Source organism: Dermacentor andersoni, chromosome 2, assembly GCF_023375885.2.
Source record: "Dermacentor andersoni chromosome 2, qqDerAnde1_hic_scaffold, whole genome shotgun sequence".
Lineage (NCBI taxonomy): Eukaryota > Metazoa > Arthropoda > Arachnida > Ixodida > Ixodidae > Dermacentor > Dermacentor andersoni.
The window spans coordinates 13559930-13580961 of NC_092815.1; the positions used below are offsets into that span (position 1 = coordinate 13559930).

The following is a 21032-nucleotide window of genomic DNA, read 5'->3' on the forward strand; positions in this document are numbered from 1 at the left end:
CATGCCTGGCCACATGGCCCATCACTAGACAGTTTCTTTTGAGAACAGTCTCAGGGTTGTGGTCCTTTGCAGCCCATTCAGCACAGCACTGATAGAGCACAACATGCGACCATGTTCAGAGAGTGAGCCCCTGTGAAAAACATTTAAGCGAACTATCCACAACTACGCTTCCCGCATACAGAGGTCTTATTTCAGTAGACTGTGCAAGACTTACAAGAAGTACAGTCTTTATCAAACATATATAAGCTACATTGCCTGCAACAGCGACGCTGACTACCGGCTGTTTAAGAAAGTTTCTATGGTATGCCGTAAGTTCTATACCTTGGGAAATGAAAAGAACTCTCGTACTCACCAACCAGAGTTCTGGAGTGTCAAGAGCGCTGCGGGAACCGCACCACACAGCAAAGAGACAATACGGTGAAAGTGCGGAGAAGCCCGTATACTTTTGACAAAGACTGTACATACCAATACTAGGAGCTCAACCATAGCCTCCTATATCTTTAATGCCGGCCAAGAGCAAGGGAGCAAATGTTCCACTGTGGCGGCACCACATTCCCAGTAATTTTATACCTGTTGCTGCTAGAGCATAGATAACTTTAGCTGGGTGCTGCTGCCTCTGCATGCCCACTCTCTGACTCGTTCATGGCATGCACTGAAAAATAGTTGACGTAATCCTAACCATGCTCCATAAACTGTGACCAACCACTGGGAGAGTGGTGCCTGTATCGTGTTTGATAAAGCGGCAGTTGTCGATATACACATGACGCACAGTGTTATCACTGTGCACCCCCTCTGTGCTGGGTAGTTTTGCCCTTCTCTTTCCCTTCTAGAAAGTACAAAAGACAGCGCTGAATAAACTGTGACATTCTTTGTTGCATTGAAGTCGTCTAGTATGTGTCCCTGAAGGCCACTGCACAAAACATGCTGTGAGAAGTTCGTGCTCACGTCTGAGCCACAAGGACACACCGATGATTCATTAGCCAAGGCATGTACTTCTTTAAACCACCAGAACGCCTTCGCCTGGAGGGTGACGTCAGCAAAAGATGGCAACTTTTTAAACAGAAATTAGAACTGTTCCTTACAGCTTCGGAGACCGGCAGGAAGCCTCGGACAGAGTCGACGAAAGTTGCATTGCTACTCAGCTTGGCTGGTGACGAAGCTTTAAGGTTTACAACAGCTTCAGCTTCAGCTTCACTGGGGATGAGTCCAAGGACGACTTCGAGACGGTGGTTGGAAAATTTGATGAGTATTGCGAGTCCCAGCTAAATGAAGTCCATGAGCACTTCGTGTTCTATTAACGCATCCAAGCCGAGGGTGAATCAGCCGAACAGTTCATGCGAGATTTGAGAAGACTCGCTCAGTAATGCAACTATGGCACGATATCAGAATCTATGATTCAAGACCACATTGCGTACGGCACAAGCGATGAAAAGGTCCGGGAGAAGCTGCTTCGGGACAAACGATTGACCTTGCCACAGCCGAACAAGTCTGCAAGGCAGCAAAACTAGCCGCTACACAGAAAGAGGTCTGGACACAATAAAGACAGGTCGACCCAGTAAAAGCGAGCTGGGCCATCCGCGAATGTTGGACAGAATTCCGGTGCAGCTGATGTGGACACATACACGCCCCACGGGGCTGCCTCGCAATGGGAAGCATTTGCAGATAGTGTGGTGGCGAAAACCAGCTTGCAGTGCGCTGCAGGAGTGCCAAGCAAGTTTCTGAAGTCAGAAGCGATGACCATGATGACGATAATTTTCAGATTCTCAATGTGTCAAACGAAACGTACAAGCGTGACTGGATGGCTCCTGTGCAAGTCAATAACACACCAGTTTACCTCAAGGTGGATACCGGTGCCTAAGCAAACCTGCTGCCTTATGCAAAGACTACGACCAAAAGCACAGCACAAGGCCAGCAACTTGGTGCTTTGCTCCTACAATGGAGCAGTCATGAAACACCTGGGAATTACGACGCTGAAAACCAGAGTAGGTGACGAAGTTGCAGACATCGACCCTTTCATTGTGAAAAAAGGGTGTCAAGCCATCCTGGGGCTGCACGCCAGCGAGCGTCTGGGACTGTTCACACACTCTGTGAGTGCGGGTAACGACCAACAGCAGCAAGCAACTGGTACAACGTGTTCAGAGTACTGGTTGTGTCAAGTGTGCATACCGGATGGTATTACGAGAGGGTGCAATTCCAAGCATGCAAACGCCGAGACGCGTGCCTCTCGCGCTCCAAAAGCCCATTAAAGAGGAGCTCGAAAGAATGCTGAAGGCAGGCATCATCACCAAAGTAGAGGAGCCCACGGACTGGGTAAGTCCTTTGGTTATAATCCCCAAAAAATATTGCCAAGGATCTGCATGGACCCCCAATAATTAATGAGCGCCTGAAGCGCGAGCATTATAAGATGCCGGAGCACGAAGATATCGAGGCAGAGCTTGCAGTCGTAAAACTTGTTTCACGTTTGGGTGCAAACTCTCGTTTCCACCAGATTCTGCTGCACAAGGAAACGTTAAGAATATGTACATTTGCCACATCCTTCGGTTGTTATCGTTTCCTTAGACTACCGTTCGGAATCGCATCAGCCCCTGAGGTCTTTCAGAAGATGTTGAATCAAAGTGGGGGAGAAAAGTTGGCACAGGCACGTCTGTGCACTTTAAGAAAGCAGAATGTTAAATTTACACAAAGCTTAATGTTCATTGTCTATTCCTTGCAACCACTGCACAATGATGGCAAAAATAGGTCATATTCACAAACGTGTAAGCCGTGACTGAAGGAGATACTACGAAATTCGTAGTTTGCTTCTCCGGTGTCTTGGACGAGCTAAACAAGGCATCTTGTTTATATCTAGGGAAAATTAGGGGCACGGTATGGATCAGGTGTAGGCAATGTTCCAAATGGGTGGGTTAAATGTGCATTTTGCAGTGGAATATGTATGCAAGTGGTCCATAGCGTTATTACCATATTTACACGATTGCAAGCTGACCTATTTTTTTAAAGAAACACTAAAGCGAAACAATAAATCAATTTAGACTAATGAAGCATTGTTTGAGAACCTTGCAGGCAGTCATTTAAAAAAAATAGTTTGATTATTAGATGAGAAAATGAAGGTCCAAGTATCAGTATTTGAATTTCGCGCCGAAACCCCAGCGCCGATACGTCAGCGTGACGTCAAGGATTCCAAAGTATGTTTTCGTATTTGGGCCGCGTTGCCTGAATAAAGGTTCCCGAAACTTGCCATGTTTAATATTTGGTTCCTTTAGAACACAATGTAGTCAATCTGTACCACTATATATAATTAGTTGGCCCTAGAAGATGCCATCAAAATCCAAGACTTCACAGCCCCCAGGTGCAGGAGCTTAAGTAGGCGTCGTCACCCGTATTTCATTCTTGCGCTTTTTCTGGCTTACCAAACGTCTTATCGTTGTAAGAGTGGTGTTTTTGGTGTTGTAGAATGGTAATTTACTGATGCAGAAGAAATCATTTTTCACTTAAGTGTCCCTTTAAATTTGAAATTCTAAAGTGGGGGGTTGACTTACAATCGAAACCAAAACATGGCACTGCCAAAAAAGTGAGACCGACGAGATATCAGGGGAGCTACAACGTAGCTAGAATTTCATGTTTGCTCTATGGCGCTATACGTAGTTTTTGCTATCCCGCACGTTGGATCGCTTTTCGAAAGGGTTTTTCAACATTTTTTAGAGTTTTACAGTGCACACACTCATGGGGGGGGGGGGGGGGGGGGGGGGGTGTCGATAGTTGATAGAAGTGCCGCTGTTCCATTCACGGCGGCACCCCAGAACGGCGGCGCTTGCAGGAAGTATCGATAGTTCATGGAAGAGCATCCACCGCTCGCATGTTTTTAGTTCCCTGTAGCTCTTAGTTTGATGCGTTCAACTCGACTGCCGGCTATGTGCTACTTCCATGCTTCCGTAGTCGTCATGTGTGCTCCAGGCCCACTAAACATTTGGTGCTCATTCACAGCAGCGTTCAAGAGGGCTGCCATCCTTTACGCCTAAGAAACAAATCACTGCGCAGCAGGGCGCAAGTTCGATGTTTCTCAACGGGTTGTGCGACAGTGGCGACTGAAGTGAAGCAAAATTTTCACCTGCGGTGGCAAGCGAAGAAGTTCCTACGGGCCAAAGTTGGGACGCTTTCCGGAGCTGTAGGCTAAGCTTGCGAGGTACGTCTCTGAAATGTGTGATCGGTCCCTGCCAGTGAAGTGCGACATGGTCATGAAACAAGCCCGGATCTTTGCCTTTTAAGGGGGGATGAGGGGATCGGAACTAACTTTTTCATTTTTTATCTTAGAGTGATGAAATTTGGCATACAGGTTCGAAATAGCATCAAACAGACAGCTGCAAAGTTTCACAATCATATCTTCAGTAGTTTTTATTTTATCATTATTTATATATTGCTCACATGTTGCTTGCTCGTGGAAAGCCTAGCGTGACAGCAAAATGGGTTATGGGTCTGTAAATGTTTTTAATAGTTACTAAGAAGTATAGTCTAAGTCAAGATTCTCTTAATTTCTTTTTAAATTTCTCTGCTCTTCTTCTAAACGATATAGTATGCACCTTCTCTTTATGTTTAGAATGTATCATGCTCCAATTATTGTGTAATAAAAAAATGGTGAGCCTAAATGGTAAATCTGAGACTGTCTTGACATAAGGCACACTTCACCAATTGCAGCAAAACAAACAGGATTAAAATCCGTGCTCCCATTGCCGTGCTATGCTTTCCACGAGCGAGGTGATAAGCTCAAAACAAACTTTTGAGAAAACAAGCCTCAAAGTTCCATACTGGCACACACTGTCTAGAATGCTCCTGCATTGTAGAATTTGGTGTCCTTGGCAGCAGGTGACTTCTTAGCCCTCTGTCCTTTCAGGAGATGGACTTTGTGTGCCTTCTTCATTCGCTGGGAGTCTTTCTCGACAGCCCGCTGAAGAGAGAGGGCACCAGGGCGCAGGCCCAATGTTGTGCACAGGTCTGAATAAGCTTTCAGACTGCCCGAGTTGTACTTTGAAATTGCCTCGTGCACTGCTGTTTCCACAGCAAACAGTGAGGCATGCTGGTCTTTTGATACTAGTGACCATATCACTGAATGGAGACTCTCAGCCGCGTTTTGAGTTTTGCCTCCTCTGCACCGGGCCAGCAACTGAGGGTCTGAGAGGCGCTGGTACACAGGCAGGAGTGCTTCAGCAACTTTAGCTGAAAGCTTGTACTTGTGAGCTGGTGCTGGCTGCCCTTCTGCCTCAGCTGACCGGTGGTTGCACCAGCTAAGGGGGCCAGGGGGACACAGCTCATGATGGGGCTCATCATCTGTTGATGTGATGTGGTAGTACGTTGCCATTACTGCCCTTTGCATTTCCTCGACTTCCGAGTGGTTCCGCAGAGCAAGGCCATAGTAGTTTGTCAGTTTTTTGATGAGCTGCTGTGTCAGGCCCCCCTTTCCACCTAGTGGCTCTCCTTTCTTTGCCTTGGCCACCAAAGAGCGAAGTGCAGCCCCCATTCGTTTTTTAACATGATTTATGCAGTCCTCTTTAGATAGCTGCACAAAACCATAAACTTCTTCATCACATAGAGTGCGAAACATGCGGCTGTCCCCGTCACAAACTATGTTTGTGTAACGTAGATCATTTCTGCTCAAGGAGCGCCTGAAGAGCTGTAGTGCAGCCTCAACCTCCATTCTTCCAGAATTCACATCAGTGTTTTTCTGGCACTGGTGTTGCTGCTTCCATTCAGCATAGTTGGGGTCACTTTCTGCTGGCTGTCGGCTGCACCCAAGGCAGAAGTTGGACAGAACTATGCAGTCCAACACAAGCCCTGTATGGAAATCAATTATACAGCCTACGCCGGTATGGGAGCTGTGGCCGCGTGTCAACCATGTGCCATCATACACTACTGTAATGTTCTTTGAAAATGTTGTGTCCATTTCAGTGTACACCTTTTTCACTGCCTCTACAGCATCTGTGAAGATGTTGTGTGCAGCTGCCGCTGCGGCAGGCTTGAAAGTCTTTTTGAGGTGCCCATCATATGTTTTGTGGTGTAACCCACGATGCGAGACATTCATGGTGGCCCAGAAGTCATTAAGAGCAGTTGGTCCTTTCCCAATGCTCTTTATTGCTTGCATAGCTCTGATGTTGACCTCGAAAGCTCTAGAGCCGCTCTTCCTTTGTGAGGACCACTCAGACTGTAGGGTACTACCACAGGAAATGCATGAAAGTACCATCTTCACAGCTAGTCCCAGTTCAGTCTCGCGGTGCACTGCTAGGCCGGGCTGCTGACAAGTTGGGCAAAGCGGGGAACCAATCAGCGAGTTCAAAGCAGCAACTTGAACAAGCATAAACTCCTCTTCTGGAGGTGCGGGAATGGCATTTTCCTGTGAGCCAGTCAGCCCGAACTTGCGCTCCGTTGCTGAAACCGCGCGAAGCGATTCGCGAACTCTCGACGCTTGCAGTTCTGCAGTTTCCGCGGACACAAATCGTGTTTCCAGGTGAGCTTGAATAGTGCGACGTTCACTGGGCGAACAGTCAACACTGCGATGAGCGGCAAGGTCGGTGTAGTATAGTGTCGCCCCCTGTCAGATCTCTGTGTCATCGTACATGTATGTTTTGTAGTTGTTTAGCTAGATGGCGCACCCCCCTTCTGTCATGTGACGAGCTTGTACCAATCGGGAGGTGTCATCTAGCGTGTGAAGCCTTTATAAGTAATAAACAGCCGCGGGTCGGCGGAGTCTTCGTTCCGGTTTTCATCGGGAGCAGTTAGCTCCGTGTCTCCTTCACTGCGCCGGCGCTAGCCGCGCGTTCGCCCGTCGGGGCCCCCCGCTTGCCTGCCGCTGCCGACACAACATCTTTTGGCGACGAGGATGGGATTCCCGCAGCGGTTCCGACCGAAGCCCCGGGAAACCAACGAGCTTCGTAAGTGAAGCGACCCTTTCCGTGTCCGCACGGCAGGCAAACGCCGCCGACGCACTTGGCGTCGCGAGGCTTCCGAGCCTAGGCCTTCTCGCCCCCTTTGTTCTTCCTTGCCCATTCCTGCGGCGAGCTCCGGCTTGTTTTCTGCACTGTCTCCTGCACGCTACCCGGCATGGCTTTTACGGCGAACCTTCCCGTTTTTCTTGAAGTGCCCGGCCCACCGTTAATTCCATGGCATCGATGGAAAAAAATTTTTCAGGCCCACCTCGAAGCGGCCAGCGGTGGCGACTGGACAGACGCGCGACGAGCGTCCGCGCTCGTCAGCGCTCTCGGGCGTGAGGGACAACGGAAGTACTTTGCAGACGAGGAGCAGGAAGCAGCAAGGCAGTTAACCAGCGCAGCGTCAGCTTCAAGCGAAGCAGCAAGGCAGTCGACCGGCGCAGCGTCAACGTCAAGTGATGCGGTCCCGCCAGCGTCAGAGTTTCCGAGACTCTTGCAGCGGCTTGACCGGCTGTTCGCCGAGTCAACAAATGTCCTGGCGGAAAGGCACGAATTCACCAGTCGAAAGCAGTTCGAGGGAGAAGGATTCCTGGAATTCGTGACCGCATTGAAGGAGAAGGCGGTACAGTGCAACTTCGGCACAGCCTACAACGAGCGCGTCCGAGACCAAATTATACATGGGGTAGCGAACGTCAGCGTTCGCGAAAAGTTACTGGTTCATGGCGAAACCCTGTCCCTGGACAAGGCAGAAGAAATTGGACGCTCGTTAGAAGCCTTGCATCGAGCGAACCGCGCGTTCGGCTCCGAAAATGTTCGAAGAATCGAGGCATCTCAACTTGGCGTTCCGTCGACGGGCCAAGATGGCCGACTTCTTCCGGTGAGCCGCCAAGATGGCCGACGTAGTCCGGGAGGCCATGAAGATGGCCGACTTCTTCCGAGAAGCCGCCGAGACGACGGACTTCTTCCGAGAAGCCGCCGAGACGACGGACTTCTTCCGAGATGCCGCCGAGACGGCCGACATTTCGCACATGGCTCCTCCGGGAACCGTGGTGCATGCGACCGGTGTGGCAGCGCGAAGCATATCGCAACGTACAGGAATTGTCCAGCAAGGAACCGGCGGTGCAACGCCTGCCACACGTTGGGCCATTTTGCATCAGTATGCCGAAAAACCCGTACTGTTCAACACGTCTCTTCCGCAGAGACGCTGTCTTCAACTTCCGCGGGACAGCCGTCCGCGTCTGTCTTGACGGTGAGCACTTTGGAAACTAAAAAGGATTTACAAGTCCCGGTCGTAGTGAACGGCGTCTCCATGCGACTGCCGGTGGATACGGGAGCGTCTGTCTCATTGATGACGGCCGAAGATTTTGGAAAGCACTTTGGTCGACAGCACAGACTGTCACAAACAGTGGACTTGAAAAATTTCTCCAAGCAACACATCGACATTCAAGGCCTGTTTCAAGCCACTGTCCAGTTTTTCCAAAAGTCATGCTCCGTCACGTTCCACGTAACGACTACAGGAACATCACTGCTGGGTTTAGACGCCATCCAACGCTTGGGCATACAGATCGACGGTACGTCGCTGACATGTCGTCTACCATGGCTTCCTTCAGTACAGAGCCCCACAGGTGTGCCTCCGGGTTTTGATCACCTTTCCAGTGACGAGTTGGGCCTCGTCAACAACTTTGTGCACCGAATTCATCGGCAGCAAGATGCGAAACCAGTATCTTCAAAGTTGCGCCGACTACCCCTGGCTCTCCGTGACCAGGTCACACATGAATTGCGACGTCTCGAGGACTGCGACGTCATCGAGCGCGTCGAGGCTACTGAGTGGGTGTCTCCACTCGTGGTGGTGCGCAAGAAGGATGGAACCATGCGGCTCTGTGTAGATCTACGGGAACAGGACAGTCTTGTGTCTCAAGTTCAAGAAAGGGTCTTGCAGAAACAGTCGCAGACTAAACAGTACGTAGACAAACGTAGAGGTGCTCAGGCAACTCGTATCAAGGTGGGAGACACTGTCAGAATAAGATTTAACAGGAAAGGATTCTTTAAGTACAGTAAACCTCGTAAAGTCAAGGCCCAGATAGGACCATCTACTTTTCTACTCGGTGATGGGCAAACGTGGCATGTGTCTAAGTTAACCGTAGTGATGAAGGATCCAGCAGGTAGTACACTGTGTACAAGTGATAGAGACTTTTTGTACTCATATTCAAACTTGGATAGTCATTCCGATGACTTGTCTGTAGTGACAGCGTCTTCTCATAGTCATAAGCTTCAGTTAAGTTGTGCGTCTGACTGTATCACTTCCGAGTCTACACAGTCAGCAGTCGTCTCTGATTCCGTTGGGGAATTGGTAGCCTCCCAGGACTTGTTGGGACGTCGAGAGGAGCTTCCTGGGCAACCCTCTCCAGCTTTGAGCGACAACCACATTCAGTTTTCCAACCAGGGGGAGGTAAATAATAGTGGGACGACTAGGTCTTTAAAGTCGACCGATACGCGTCGCAACCCCCAAAGTTCTTCTGAGGTACGCACGCGTCCTCATCGTGACAGAAAACGGCCTCCGTGTCTCGATGATTTTGTTTCTGTAGTGTAGAGTGTATTTCCGTCTTCAAAATGCCACGGCTAGGGGCCTCGTTGAGAGTCCACATGTTTCATTAACACAGGTATAAAATGTGCTCCTTGTTGCGGTGCAGTGAGTTTTGTGCGTGTTCTTTGTCAGACTTAGTGACTGCCTGTGTTTTGGTGCCCAAGACTGGTGCACGTGTATGTGAACTTGGGCGGGGTGGATTGAATTTGTTGTGGACTTAAGTGCGTGCTTTGTGTGCGACTGGTGCGCGTGTGTGAACGTGGGGGGGAACGAACTGAAATTGCTTTTGGACTTAAGTGCGCGCCTTGGGTGCGCGTTTCACTGTATGCTTGCTTTGTTTCCAGGGGGGGATGATGTAGTATAGTGTCGCCCCCTGTCAGATCTCTGTGTCATCGTACATGTATGTTTTGTAGTTGTTTAGCTAGATGGCGCACCCCCCTTCTGTCATGTGACGAGCTTGTACCAATCGGGAGGTGTCATCTAGCGTGTGAAGCCTTTATAAGTAATAAACAGCCGCGGGTCGGCGGAGTCTTCGTTCCGGTTTTCATCGGGAGCAGTTAGCTCCGTGTCTCCTTCACTGCGCCGGCGCTAGCCGCGCGTTCGCCCGTCGGGGCCCCCCGCTTGCCTGCCGCTGCCGACACAACAGTCGGCCGCCGGCGCATCCGCGGCAGCGAGCGTGCGCCCGCGTTGCAGCTCCGTCGAAGCGCCGGAACTCGTCGATGGCATGGGACTGCCTTCACTGGCGGTTGTTGGCTGCGGAGACATCTCGGCGTTGAACGACACACCGCGGAAGCGCGTCTCCGATGCTCTGCAGTCGGGCGGCGATGACCGCTGCAAGCTCACTCCGTAATCTGTGCTGGACGAACTTGCGACGGGACGCTCGCGTACGGCGAGACTCACTGGCATGTCGATCGTCACCGGTGAAGTAACACTGCGCCCGCGCTTCGACGGCAAAAGATCATGGTTCGTCTCACTATCGCTGGCTGGTGCTCGACTCGGCGCAAGATCCCGCAGCACGTTGGGCGAGAGATCGCACAGCACGTTGGGCGCGTACTCCGCCGATTCTGAACGGACGCTCGGCTCGGCCGAACCACCTGCTGACAATCGCCGCTTCTTCCTTGCTGTGACGGGCTTGCGTTTCCGCTTCCCGTAGGCATGCTTCGTCCGGTACTTCTTTTCGAACGTGCGCGGATCCATTGCACGTGGCCGACGTCCTCGAAACACAAGAGAAGGAAAGTCCAGAAAGGCTTCCCAGCAGCGGACAAAAGCAGACGCTCCTTGCGCTCCTTGCCTCGGCCGCCATTATGGCGCGGCGTCGACCAATGAGGAGGCGCCTTACAACGAGCCGCGGCGCAGAGCCAATCGGGGCGCGGCAGCCATTGGCTGCTCCGTGCTGCCACTCTCCTGTTTTTCTTTTTTTGTGCGCTTGCTGGCTGGCAGGGAAGGAAGGGAAGGGCTGGGACAAAGAGTCAAAGAGTCGGGCTTTCCAACGATACCAAAATGGCGGCGCTCCGTGGCGGGAAAGCCGAGCAGTCGCGCGTTGAACTTCGCGGCTTTTTCGCGATTTCGGGCGGATTTGTGGACGCCGGCACCGACAAATATATTTATTTTAAGTGCTTAGAGTTTGTTTTTCGGTGAAATATTTCAGTACAAGATAGAAATGATGCTGTAGATTCTGAAAAGCGTACTTTTCAAAAATCGATTTTTTTCGCGAAAATCGCGATCTGATCCCCGCTTCCCCCCTTAAGGACCTGTTCGGCTGTGAGTACAACGAGTAACTGGCTGCAGAAGACCGTGAACTTACGCCAATTGGACCTGTCAAAAGAGCCTCCTTGACGGCTGCGTGTGGTTGGGGTGCATTCAGCGTGGGCTGCTGTTCCACAAGATGTTGTAGTGCGGTCGTTTGCCAAATGTGGAATTTCGCTGGACGACGACGCGCTGTGGGACCATAGCAGCGATGACGATGGCAGCACTAGTGAGGACGATGGCACAAGTGAAGACGAGTAGTGCAGTGACCATGCCAGCTATGAATAATTTTCTTTATGGAATGCACCCTTGGGAATGCTTTTTTTTTGTTCCTGTCACGCGATATGGGAGGTCGACTTACAATCGTGTAAATATGGTAGTCTGTTTTACAAGTGGTGTAAGACTTATACAGTTGCGCTGGCATAATTACAAGCACTGAGGCCAAATTTTGCGAACATAAGGAGAACAATACGCCAGGTTCATATGCGATGATAAACACGTGTTGATCAAATACAGCGTAAAAAAAAAAATTTGTAAGCAAGTTTTCGAAAGTATCCCGCTATTGCTATTAGCTAGGTTTCCCGATGTCCCAAGAGAACTCTGTGTTTTAGATATTTTATACTTTGAAGGAATAGGCAACATTGTAAGTGCAATGTGTCGCGTATTTTGAACCTTTCTGGCTTATTTAGAGGTGTTACGAATAATTACTGAACCCTCATCTTTTTTCTTCTCACTTCTTCATGCGTTATATTAGTTCTCACCTGGTGTCCACATTGAACTAAAGGAGGCAGCTTTGTTATATTTGGTGACTGTAAGGACAACTTAATGGGTGATGTGGAGGTGAAGTTCAAAACAGAAGAGTAATTGGGGCTTTCGCAATAGATTACGTGTGCAAACACTCCAGAGCCTTTTAGCGTGTCTAGCGAGGGGGCAAGAACTGAGCCCGCCACCCTGGCAGAACTATAAAAGCCGCCAAGACCAAATTTAATGAAAATTGGTGGTACACTATGGAAACTCTCTGTGCGAAGTTAAATGCGGTTGGATCAAACACAGTATATGTAAAAAAAATTTCGTATTAAAGTGTTAGAGCACGTGATATGGCCGCTACCAGCTATGCTTCCCAGTGTCCCGACATAGCTGCAGTTTACAACAGGTTTATATTTTATGGAAAGGGGAGGGGGACATGGTAACTGCAATGTGAGACAAAATTTTTACGTTCCTGGGACGGCTTGCATGAACATTTAATAACGAAAATAATAACGGATTTAAGAATGCGTTCTTGTGCAGACTAGGCGTTGTCTATGGAATGTTTAAAAACGCGTTCTTAAATTCGTTATTATTTTCATTATTAAATGTTCGTGCAAGTTGCTCCTGGTCCATTTAGACGCGTTGCAAATAATTGATTAGCCGTCGTTTCCTCCCCACCCCCTATTTTCAGGCGTCATAACATGTTCCGTCTTATATTCAGCGGTGTCCTCGGTGAACTAAACAAGGCATTTTGTTCATATTTGGCGAAAAGAAAGGGTGCATTATGGGCAATATGTAGGTAGACTTCGAAGATGATGGGCATTTGTAGTAAATTATGCATGTAAGCTATCTACAGCTTTACGAATGTATTTTGCGAACAAAGAATTTATCCCGCGGCTCTGGAAGAACTGTGAACTCAACAGATATCAGACCTAGCAAAAATTAAGTTGAAGGGAGGGTGGAAAGGGAGTGTAATAAAAGCAATAAAGCATTGAATAGCCCCCTTAGCATTTGGTAGCAAGTGGTTCTCAACAGATTCGCTGGACATCGTCTGTAGCATGGCCGGGATGGAGATTCAATTTTTGTGTGTGTGTATGAATATTGCAAGTAAGTTACGTTGATTGTACGTCGTTGCGTATAACCTCATCAATACTATTACCTAAACTAGCGATACATTTATACTGTAGGCTTAAACAGCAAGTACAATTCTTTGTTGAATTATTCAAATTACTTGTTTACATTGTGTCCAACTTAGTACTTACCGTATGCCTCCTATTTTAGTTTATATTACTTTATTTACTCTTATGTATCTATGTACTTGTTGGTTGTTTTTTTTTTGTAATGTTTTTAACATTTGTACCCTCCTGCCAAAATTCCCAAAGTGGGATTGCAGTATCAATAAATAAAATAATTTTTTTATTTTTAAGCAAATGTGCATTTTTTATGTGCACTGTACTGCTGCTACTGGGCGGGGTCCGAAAGCACTGTGGGGCACTAATTGCCTTTTGCCTCTGCATCATATTTAGTTTTTGTATAGTTGCAAGAGATAAATGCCAATTCAGATCATTTTTCAGACGTCCATAGTTCACCATCTGTGATTGATAGATAGGTCCCTTTCTGTTAAATATAAACGTAACTGACAATAGCCTTTCCAGGCTATTTCAATTATTGTAATAGTAATTCACAATACACACACACACACACACGCACACACACGCACACACACACACACACACACACACAAGGAAAAGCTCTGTAGGTACGGTGCATAGGTAGTTGAAGAAATGAAGGGGCACTCTTATGAAAATTGCATGTTTAATGGTTCAACGTTTTGGCGTGGCACGGCCTTCGTCAGAATAAACCATATACAGTCAAACCTCGATATATCGAATTATTGCGTATATCGAACAATTTCTATATCACATGGAAAATCGCATGCATTTTTAATTCTTTATTTCGAACGGGGCCGGATGTAAAATGGATATATCGAACTCCGCCGCCCCAGACCAAGTGCGCTCTGTTGACAGGAGGCGAGCTTTCCCGCAACACTCTTGAAGATAGCGGCGGCGCGATCGGCGTACCAGACTGCTGCGTACGACAGCTGCCCACATCGGTTGCGCCGAGGGCGCCATTTGAATGTAGCGGCGTACACACGCGGCGGCTTGGAGCCAGCACGGCCGTCTCGATCACGCGCGCACCTATGCGCGCACGGCGGGGCAAGCCGCCTCGATCACGCGCGCACGGCGAGGCTTGCCCCCGCCGTGCGCGCGTGATCGAGACGGCCGGGGAGCCAGTTGGAGTGCTTTGTCGGTGCTGAGCCACACATCATGTGCACTGCGGACTTCGTTGGCGGTGACGACAGCACCGGAACAGTGGCGGAGTTAACAGACGTGGATATCGCGGCAGAAGTGACTGCTGAGCGGCCAAACGAAGGCGCTGCCGAGGCTGATCCAGCAAGCGCTGATGTTGCCCCGCTCCCAACTGCAACTGAGGCTGTAGCTGCTTTGGCCATTGTACGCCGCTACTGCGGCGCAATAGAAGGCACTGGACTGTCCCTTGTGGACAGTTTGGACTATGTTGAGGACGCCGTGGTCAAGCACGCGGTTGCCAATATGAAGCAGGCTACGCTGCGTCAGTACTTTCAGCGAACAAAATAAATACTTTGTTCGAAGCTTCATGTGAGTATCTATTGCGCCACGATTGGTTCATTGATTGATTTGCGCTAGTTTTTGACGCGTTTTCTACGTGATTTTATATATCGAATTCCGGCTATATCGAACTATTTTGCGATCACCACGCTGTTTGATATATCGAGGTTCGACTGTATATAGCCCGTCTGCGGTTTGCCCCTCCCGCTCTAGAAATAGTTGGTACGCCACTGAACCAGTCGGATTATACTTGACACGTATTGACAGACACTCAAAAAAGGTATTCACAGATTGAAAAAGAAGCAATGGCTGTTGTAGTTGGATGGGAAAAGTTTCACCACTTTGCATACGGATGTCATGTTATCCTTGAAACTCATCATCGTCCATTAGTGGCAATCTCAAAGAAAGCTATTGGTGAAATGCCACCTAGACTGCAGCGTTTTTTTCTGTTTAATGAAATACGAGTTTCAAACAGCAGTTCCTTTCAGGAAAACAGCTGGTCCTCGCAGATATGCTTTCATAGGCTTCTGTCGGCCAGCCGGAGAAGGATGGAGCATACAAGGACGTTGAAGTACATGCAGTAAGTGCGTTTTCTTCATTAGTAAGTGAAGGGATGCAAGAAAGATTAGCAAATGAAGCCAGGAACGACTGTAACTTGAACATTGCAAAGCATGTGGCAAGAAACGAACCAGTGGAAGGAGAGCTAAGACCCTTCGCAGCTGAGCTATCCGTCATAAATGGGGTGGTGCTTAAAGGCAACAAAACAATGATACCGTTCAGTATGTGACGCGAAATGCTGAGCAGGATCCATGACGGCCACATGGGAATAAACAAACGTAAGGCACGAGCGCGTCATCTAGTGTTATGGCCAGGTTCATATTCAGGTATTGATAGTGTAATTGCAAGATGCGAAGCCTGCCAGATGCATGCTTACAAACAATAGCACGAGCCTCTCATAATACAACCGACACCAACTCAGCCATGGAATCGCGTGGGCGTAATATATTTTCCAGTTTGCCAGAAAATCGTACTTGTGCGCGTACGACGCGCATTCCAACTTTCTGGAAGTGGGACTACTGCATGACACATCTTCCGTTAGAACAATCGAAAGGCTATGTGCAATCTTTTCTAGGTATGGCATACCGCTAGAAGTATGCACCGACAATGGCTCACAATTTGCAAGCTCAGAGTTCTCTAAGTTTTGCAAAAGAGTATGACTTCAAGCACACAACCTCGAGTCCAAGGTTTCCACAATCTAATGGCTAGCCGAAAAAGGCGTGCAAATAGTTAAAAGAATTCATTTAAAAAAATACGATGGAAGGAAAAAATGACTTGGATGGGTCTCCTCAGCTACATGTCCAGCCCGCTGGAAGACTGAAGGTCCCCAGGGGAGTTACTTCAAGGTTGGCCATTAAGGATGCCCCTACCTGACTTCAACGAGGTGCCACGAAGAGCAGTGCTGAAACATGAGCAGGCAAAGTCAAAGCGTCGGTGTCTTCTGCCTTTGACCACAGGGCAAGTGGTGCGAGTTCGGGGGAACATGTGGGAAACAAAAGCTAAAGTTCTGAACATGTCGCAACCAAAATTATATTTGGTTGTTACAGAGAAGGGCAACGTTCTGCAACGAAACCGTCAACACCTCTTGAAGAGATGCAGGCATTCGACAACACGGAAGACTCTTCAGATGAAAAGAGCTGCAGTAAGGAACGCCCCAGCCCCCTTCAATGAACCATGGCTTCCAAAGCAAGAAACACAGTGTAAGAAGGCGTGCAAAGTTAAATCAAATGGCTATTCACAGTCTCAGCAGCAATTGGTACAATGCGAAAGATACCTGTAAACAAGATGGCTCACAATACGCACCTCTACAACATAGCTGTCCACAATGTCTGGGCGTGGCAAGAACCAGTGCCTGAATTCCTCCTTAGAGAACACAGGAGCCAGGTCAAACTTCTCCAGGTACTGGCAGAGACATAATAAAAACACTTTCATTAAAAACAATTTCAGGCTCAAAGCAAGGGTCAAGAAAAACCATAATCAAAGCTGGACCACTGAACTCCAGAAATGGCAAATAAATGACCGCTGGTGAGAGTGAACAGCACCATCAGAAAATGACAGCTGGTAATGCTGCCATAATTACCTACACTAGCTTCCTCTGACATTACCGACTGAGGGAAAAAAATCACAGCACTGCATTCTTAAAACACACTGTTCCCAAAATCAAAAGCTACTGTTCAGTTAATATTACAACAAATCAAAGAACAACATTATTACTTTTTTTTGGTAATGAGAAAAAAGTGCTGCTTCAGCCTAGTGCAATAGAGTTGGTTCTGTAATGCAATGCTTCACAAATTAGGTGCATTATAGCCCTGATGGCTGCTGTGCCACTGAAATCTCAATGTAATGAAATAACCGCCTTACACAGCTAACCTAAAAATTATTCAGCCACAAAGAAGCCATGACAAAACTAAACTTCTACATGGCTGATAAAAAGCATGGACATTTCTTTTTTTAATTGAATACAACCTTTTTTTTTTTCAAACAGAACTTTAATCACCCTCAAAGTACTCTCAATTAGTGCTAATTCACTTGTCCAAACCTTTATTTGATTGTTGGAAGCACCTTGCAAACACGTCCTCTTTTATACCTGCCAGCGCTGTTGTGACATTGCATTTGACTTTGTCGAAATCGGAAAGACGCTTGCCTTTCAAGTGCCTTTTCACACAACGAAACAGGAAGAAGTCCACAGGAACCCAATCTGGCGAATAGGGCGCAAAGGTCAAGGCAGTCGTCTGCGTTGGGGCCAGGAACCGGCAAATAAAGAGCCATGTGTGCGGGAGCATTCTCATGATTCAGGAGCCACTCGCTGGAATTCTACAAGGCCGGACGTTTTCGCAGAATACATCTGTGCAGCCATTCCAGCACCTCCAAATAGAATTGTTGGTTGACGGTCTGGTTTTGAGGGGCAAATTCTGAGCGTACGATCCATCTGATGTAAAAAAAAAAACACACATCAGCATCGTCTTCAAGTTCGATTTAACCTGAGATGCTCTTTTTAGACGAGGTGAGCCAGGTGACTTCCATTGACTTGTCTGTTTACTTTCAGGATCGTATCCACAGCACCATGACTCGTTGCCTGTGATGATTTTGATGACAAAATTCTGCATCGTCTGTGACTGCGTCCTCCATTCATTGCATGACAGACTTCCATGTTGCGATCCCTTTGCTCTTCGGTGAGAAGTCTGAGCACAAAAATAGTAGCCACTTGTCGCACTCCCAAATCATCATACAAAATGCGCTGAATGGAGCTCCAGAATAACCCAGATAAGTCTTCGAGTTAGTTGGTTGTTCCGTGTCAATCTTCCCTGATGAGATTATGGATTTTGGCGATGTTGTCCTCAGTTCGCATACTTGAAGGATGACCGTAACAAGGCTGATCTTCAATGATCATTTCTCCCTTTTAAACCGAGCACACCATTTGTACACGTGTTTTACTGACAGCATGTTCTTTGTGAACTATTTGCATCATCACAACAGTTTTCTTGTTGAGTAAAAAACTAAACTTCACAGCCGCACATTGTTTGGGAGACTGCCATTTCTTTGTGTCATGAGTGCACTACAGACACACACAGAACTGCCAGAGAAACTGCACACATAATTGTCGCCATAATTACACCGCACAGTGACGAATGCATAGTGATGCCAATTGGCATGCTGACTCAGCAGAGTTCCTCCTACAGCGCCCTAGCGGTGTAACCTTGTACTACAGGTACACGATGTGCAGGAGTACGATTCTGGTTATTTTTGGGACCCCCCTCGTATACAGTGTGTGGGGATGCTTGACTGATGTTTTCCCCGCATGGCACCAGTCTCCTGTAATCTGGCTTCGCCACGTGGCTTTGCACCGAGGGCGGACGGGGTGGTTGCCGCACATTATGGGAGATGGAGCTAGTGTTCTGGTGCTAACGCCACCTAACGGCGGGGTTACTCAGGTGCTAGCGCACATGGAACATTGGCAAACCTGAAGCGAGCGAGTACGGAAACCTTGAGGGTGGTCCAAATTTCTTATGTAACTAGCTTCTTATATGTCTTTGACTCTGGAAGTTGCAGCTCTGGGAGCCAGGTGGCTGCAAGCCACGGGCGCCACTATGTACTGTCTGGTATTGCAGTCTGGCACCGAATGCTCCGGCACCATCCGAGACGACTGACACCGTCAACTTGGATGCTGTGTGCAACGAGCAGGATAGGACTACCTCACAGAGATGACGTCTCCTTGAGGCTGCCTGTTTAGTGCCCATTTTGGGTGTTGTTTTTGGATGCCGGTTGCTGTCAGGGTAGTGACTCATTAGGCCTAAGGCTTTACAAAGCTGCCTGTCGCACATGGAATGGCACAACCTGGTGAACTATATGGTGTTGGGGTGTTGCACTTTGCTTCCCTCATTCTAGTTAGCCTCGCATGAATTGAAATTACTCATTTGACTCAAGAAAACGAGTTAAGTTCATGTGAACTCAGCATCTGAGTAGTCGCCTGATCTTTTGCTAGCCGAATTGGACATCGCACCAAGTGGGTGATGCGCATGCAGAATTCCTCCCTTGCACTACTTTAGTGTTGGTTGAGTGCGTTGAGTGTACGTGGGTGAAGTCACCAACCAAGGGTGGAGTCACCCTTGGTTGGTTGTCAATTGCACATCGTCTTCGCTGCTGCCCTAGAGTATAATCGAGCCAGCACAACAACGGAGATTCCTGTGGCGAGTTCGGCGCAGCGACTTCAGCAGCTGAATGTGTCTGGCTTGCAACGCTCGGCGGTGGGGAAAAGAGCCGGCAGTCACCAACGGCTACTACAGCTCTCAGCAGAAGCCCAAATCAGTGCAAGCGATGCTTGCTTGTACAGACTAGTTGCCGTTGCCAGCATCCTGGCCTGGAGTTGAGTAGGCAGAGCTGCTGCTGTAACCAACAGACGCCAGCGGTGTACCCCAGAGACGTTGTCCACATGCATGTTTACGAACAGTGCGTGGAGATTACCTTGGCACGACCACTGCCGCATGTACTACCTTTTGTTCATGAAGCACACTTTGATGTTAGACCGTGTGACATGTTTTGGCGGAGTATGTAGTGATTTGGGGGGTTGTAGGGATACTCAACTCTCACACATCCCCTAGTGTTGTTTTCCCCACATGGCTCCAGTCTCCTGTAATGCGGCTTCGCCGCGTGGCTTTGCGCAGCGGTCGGTGTGGCTGCAGCACATTACGAGAGATGGCGGCGTTATTCGGGCACGAAATTCGTGCCCCCCCCCCCAGTAGACAACAGAAGTCATTACAACCATGCAGCAGCTGATGATAATACCACGCATACGTATTGCCCTCTTGTGGCGGTGCAAGGTACCAGGGTGTAGTTTTACTACATTTTCACAGGTTTTTTCTTTTTTTTCACAAATAAGATGTTTCCTTGTAAAATTTCAAGCAAGATTCGTAAAATCGTAAGACTGCTCGAAATTTGTACATCTTACGGAAATGCACAGTACGCTGTGATATGTGCATGCATTTACATTTGCTTAAGTTAAGCTTCATAGACCACTTGTTACACCATAACAAAATGCTATTAATCTGATCTTGAAGCTTACGAGGATCATTTAGGTCAGTCATATTATAATATAGAACACAGTCATCAGCAAAAAGCCTAATAGTTGAAAATTTCACACAGGATGCAAGATCATTAATAGAGATTAGAAAAAGTAGAGGACCTAGAACCGACTCTTGCGGCATGCCTGACGTTACCGCGAGTGGCACAGATGATGAATTGTTTGCGATTACGTATTGTGTTCTATTAGCAAGAAAGTCTTTAATCCAGTCCAGTACTAGTGGGTCAATATTAAGAAAACTAAGTTAATGGATTAGTAGGTTCTTCGCATGGGGAACATCTTCCGGAAAAGTGCTCCGGCATGATCACCGACACTCAGCGGGATGCTGTGTTCAACTAAAAATGCCGTGAAGAGGCATTCTGCACGAATCACACCGAGGTAGTTGTCGCTGTGTATAAAACTTGCTAGGCTCGGCTGGCTGTCCGCGGCTCGCACGTATCCCTGATGCTCTTTCGAAGTGATGTGGACCTTCATGTCAGACTTGCCACCACGAGAGATGTTCACATCACAGGCACGTGTGGTGCAGAATCCGAAATTCTCCCCTTTCTTCGACTGCACGAAGCACAGAAATTCTGCCGTTTACGATTTCAAAAACACTTGGAAGTACTGTCGGGGCTTCGAGTCCGCCATTGCACTGTGAAGTCGCTACAGGCCGGAGTCGCACTACATGCGATGTGACAGCTAGTCACACAAAAGGCAAGGCCAACGCTGCAGTGACTGAAGCTGATTGAAGTCCAAACCTGTGCGCCCGCGCGACC

The 21032-nt window shown here is 48.2% G+C and overlaps 1 protein-coding gene across 2 annotated transcripts in view; it reads right to left on the reverse strand.

Moving 5' to 3' along the window:
- Positions 1-21032, reverse strand: part of Nmt (N-myristoyl transferase) — a 79935-nt gene that overhangs the window by 23916 nt on the left and 34987 nt on the right. For both annotated transcript variants that reach the window (XM_050190098.3, XM_050190097.3), the window contains exon 10: positions 16500-16598. In XM_050190098.3, the coding sequence (XP_050046055.1) occupies positions 16500-16598 (99 nt within the window). The remainder of the gene's footprint in view (positions 1-16499; positions 16599-21032) is intronic.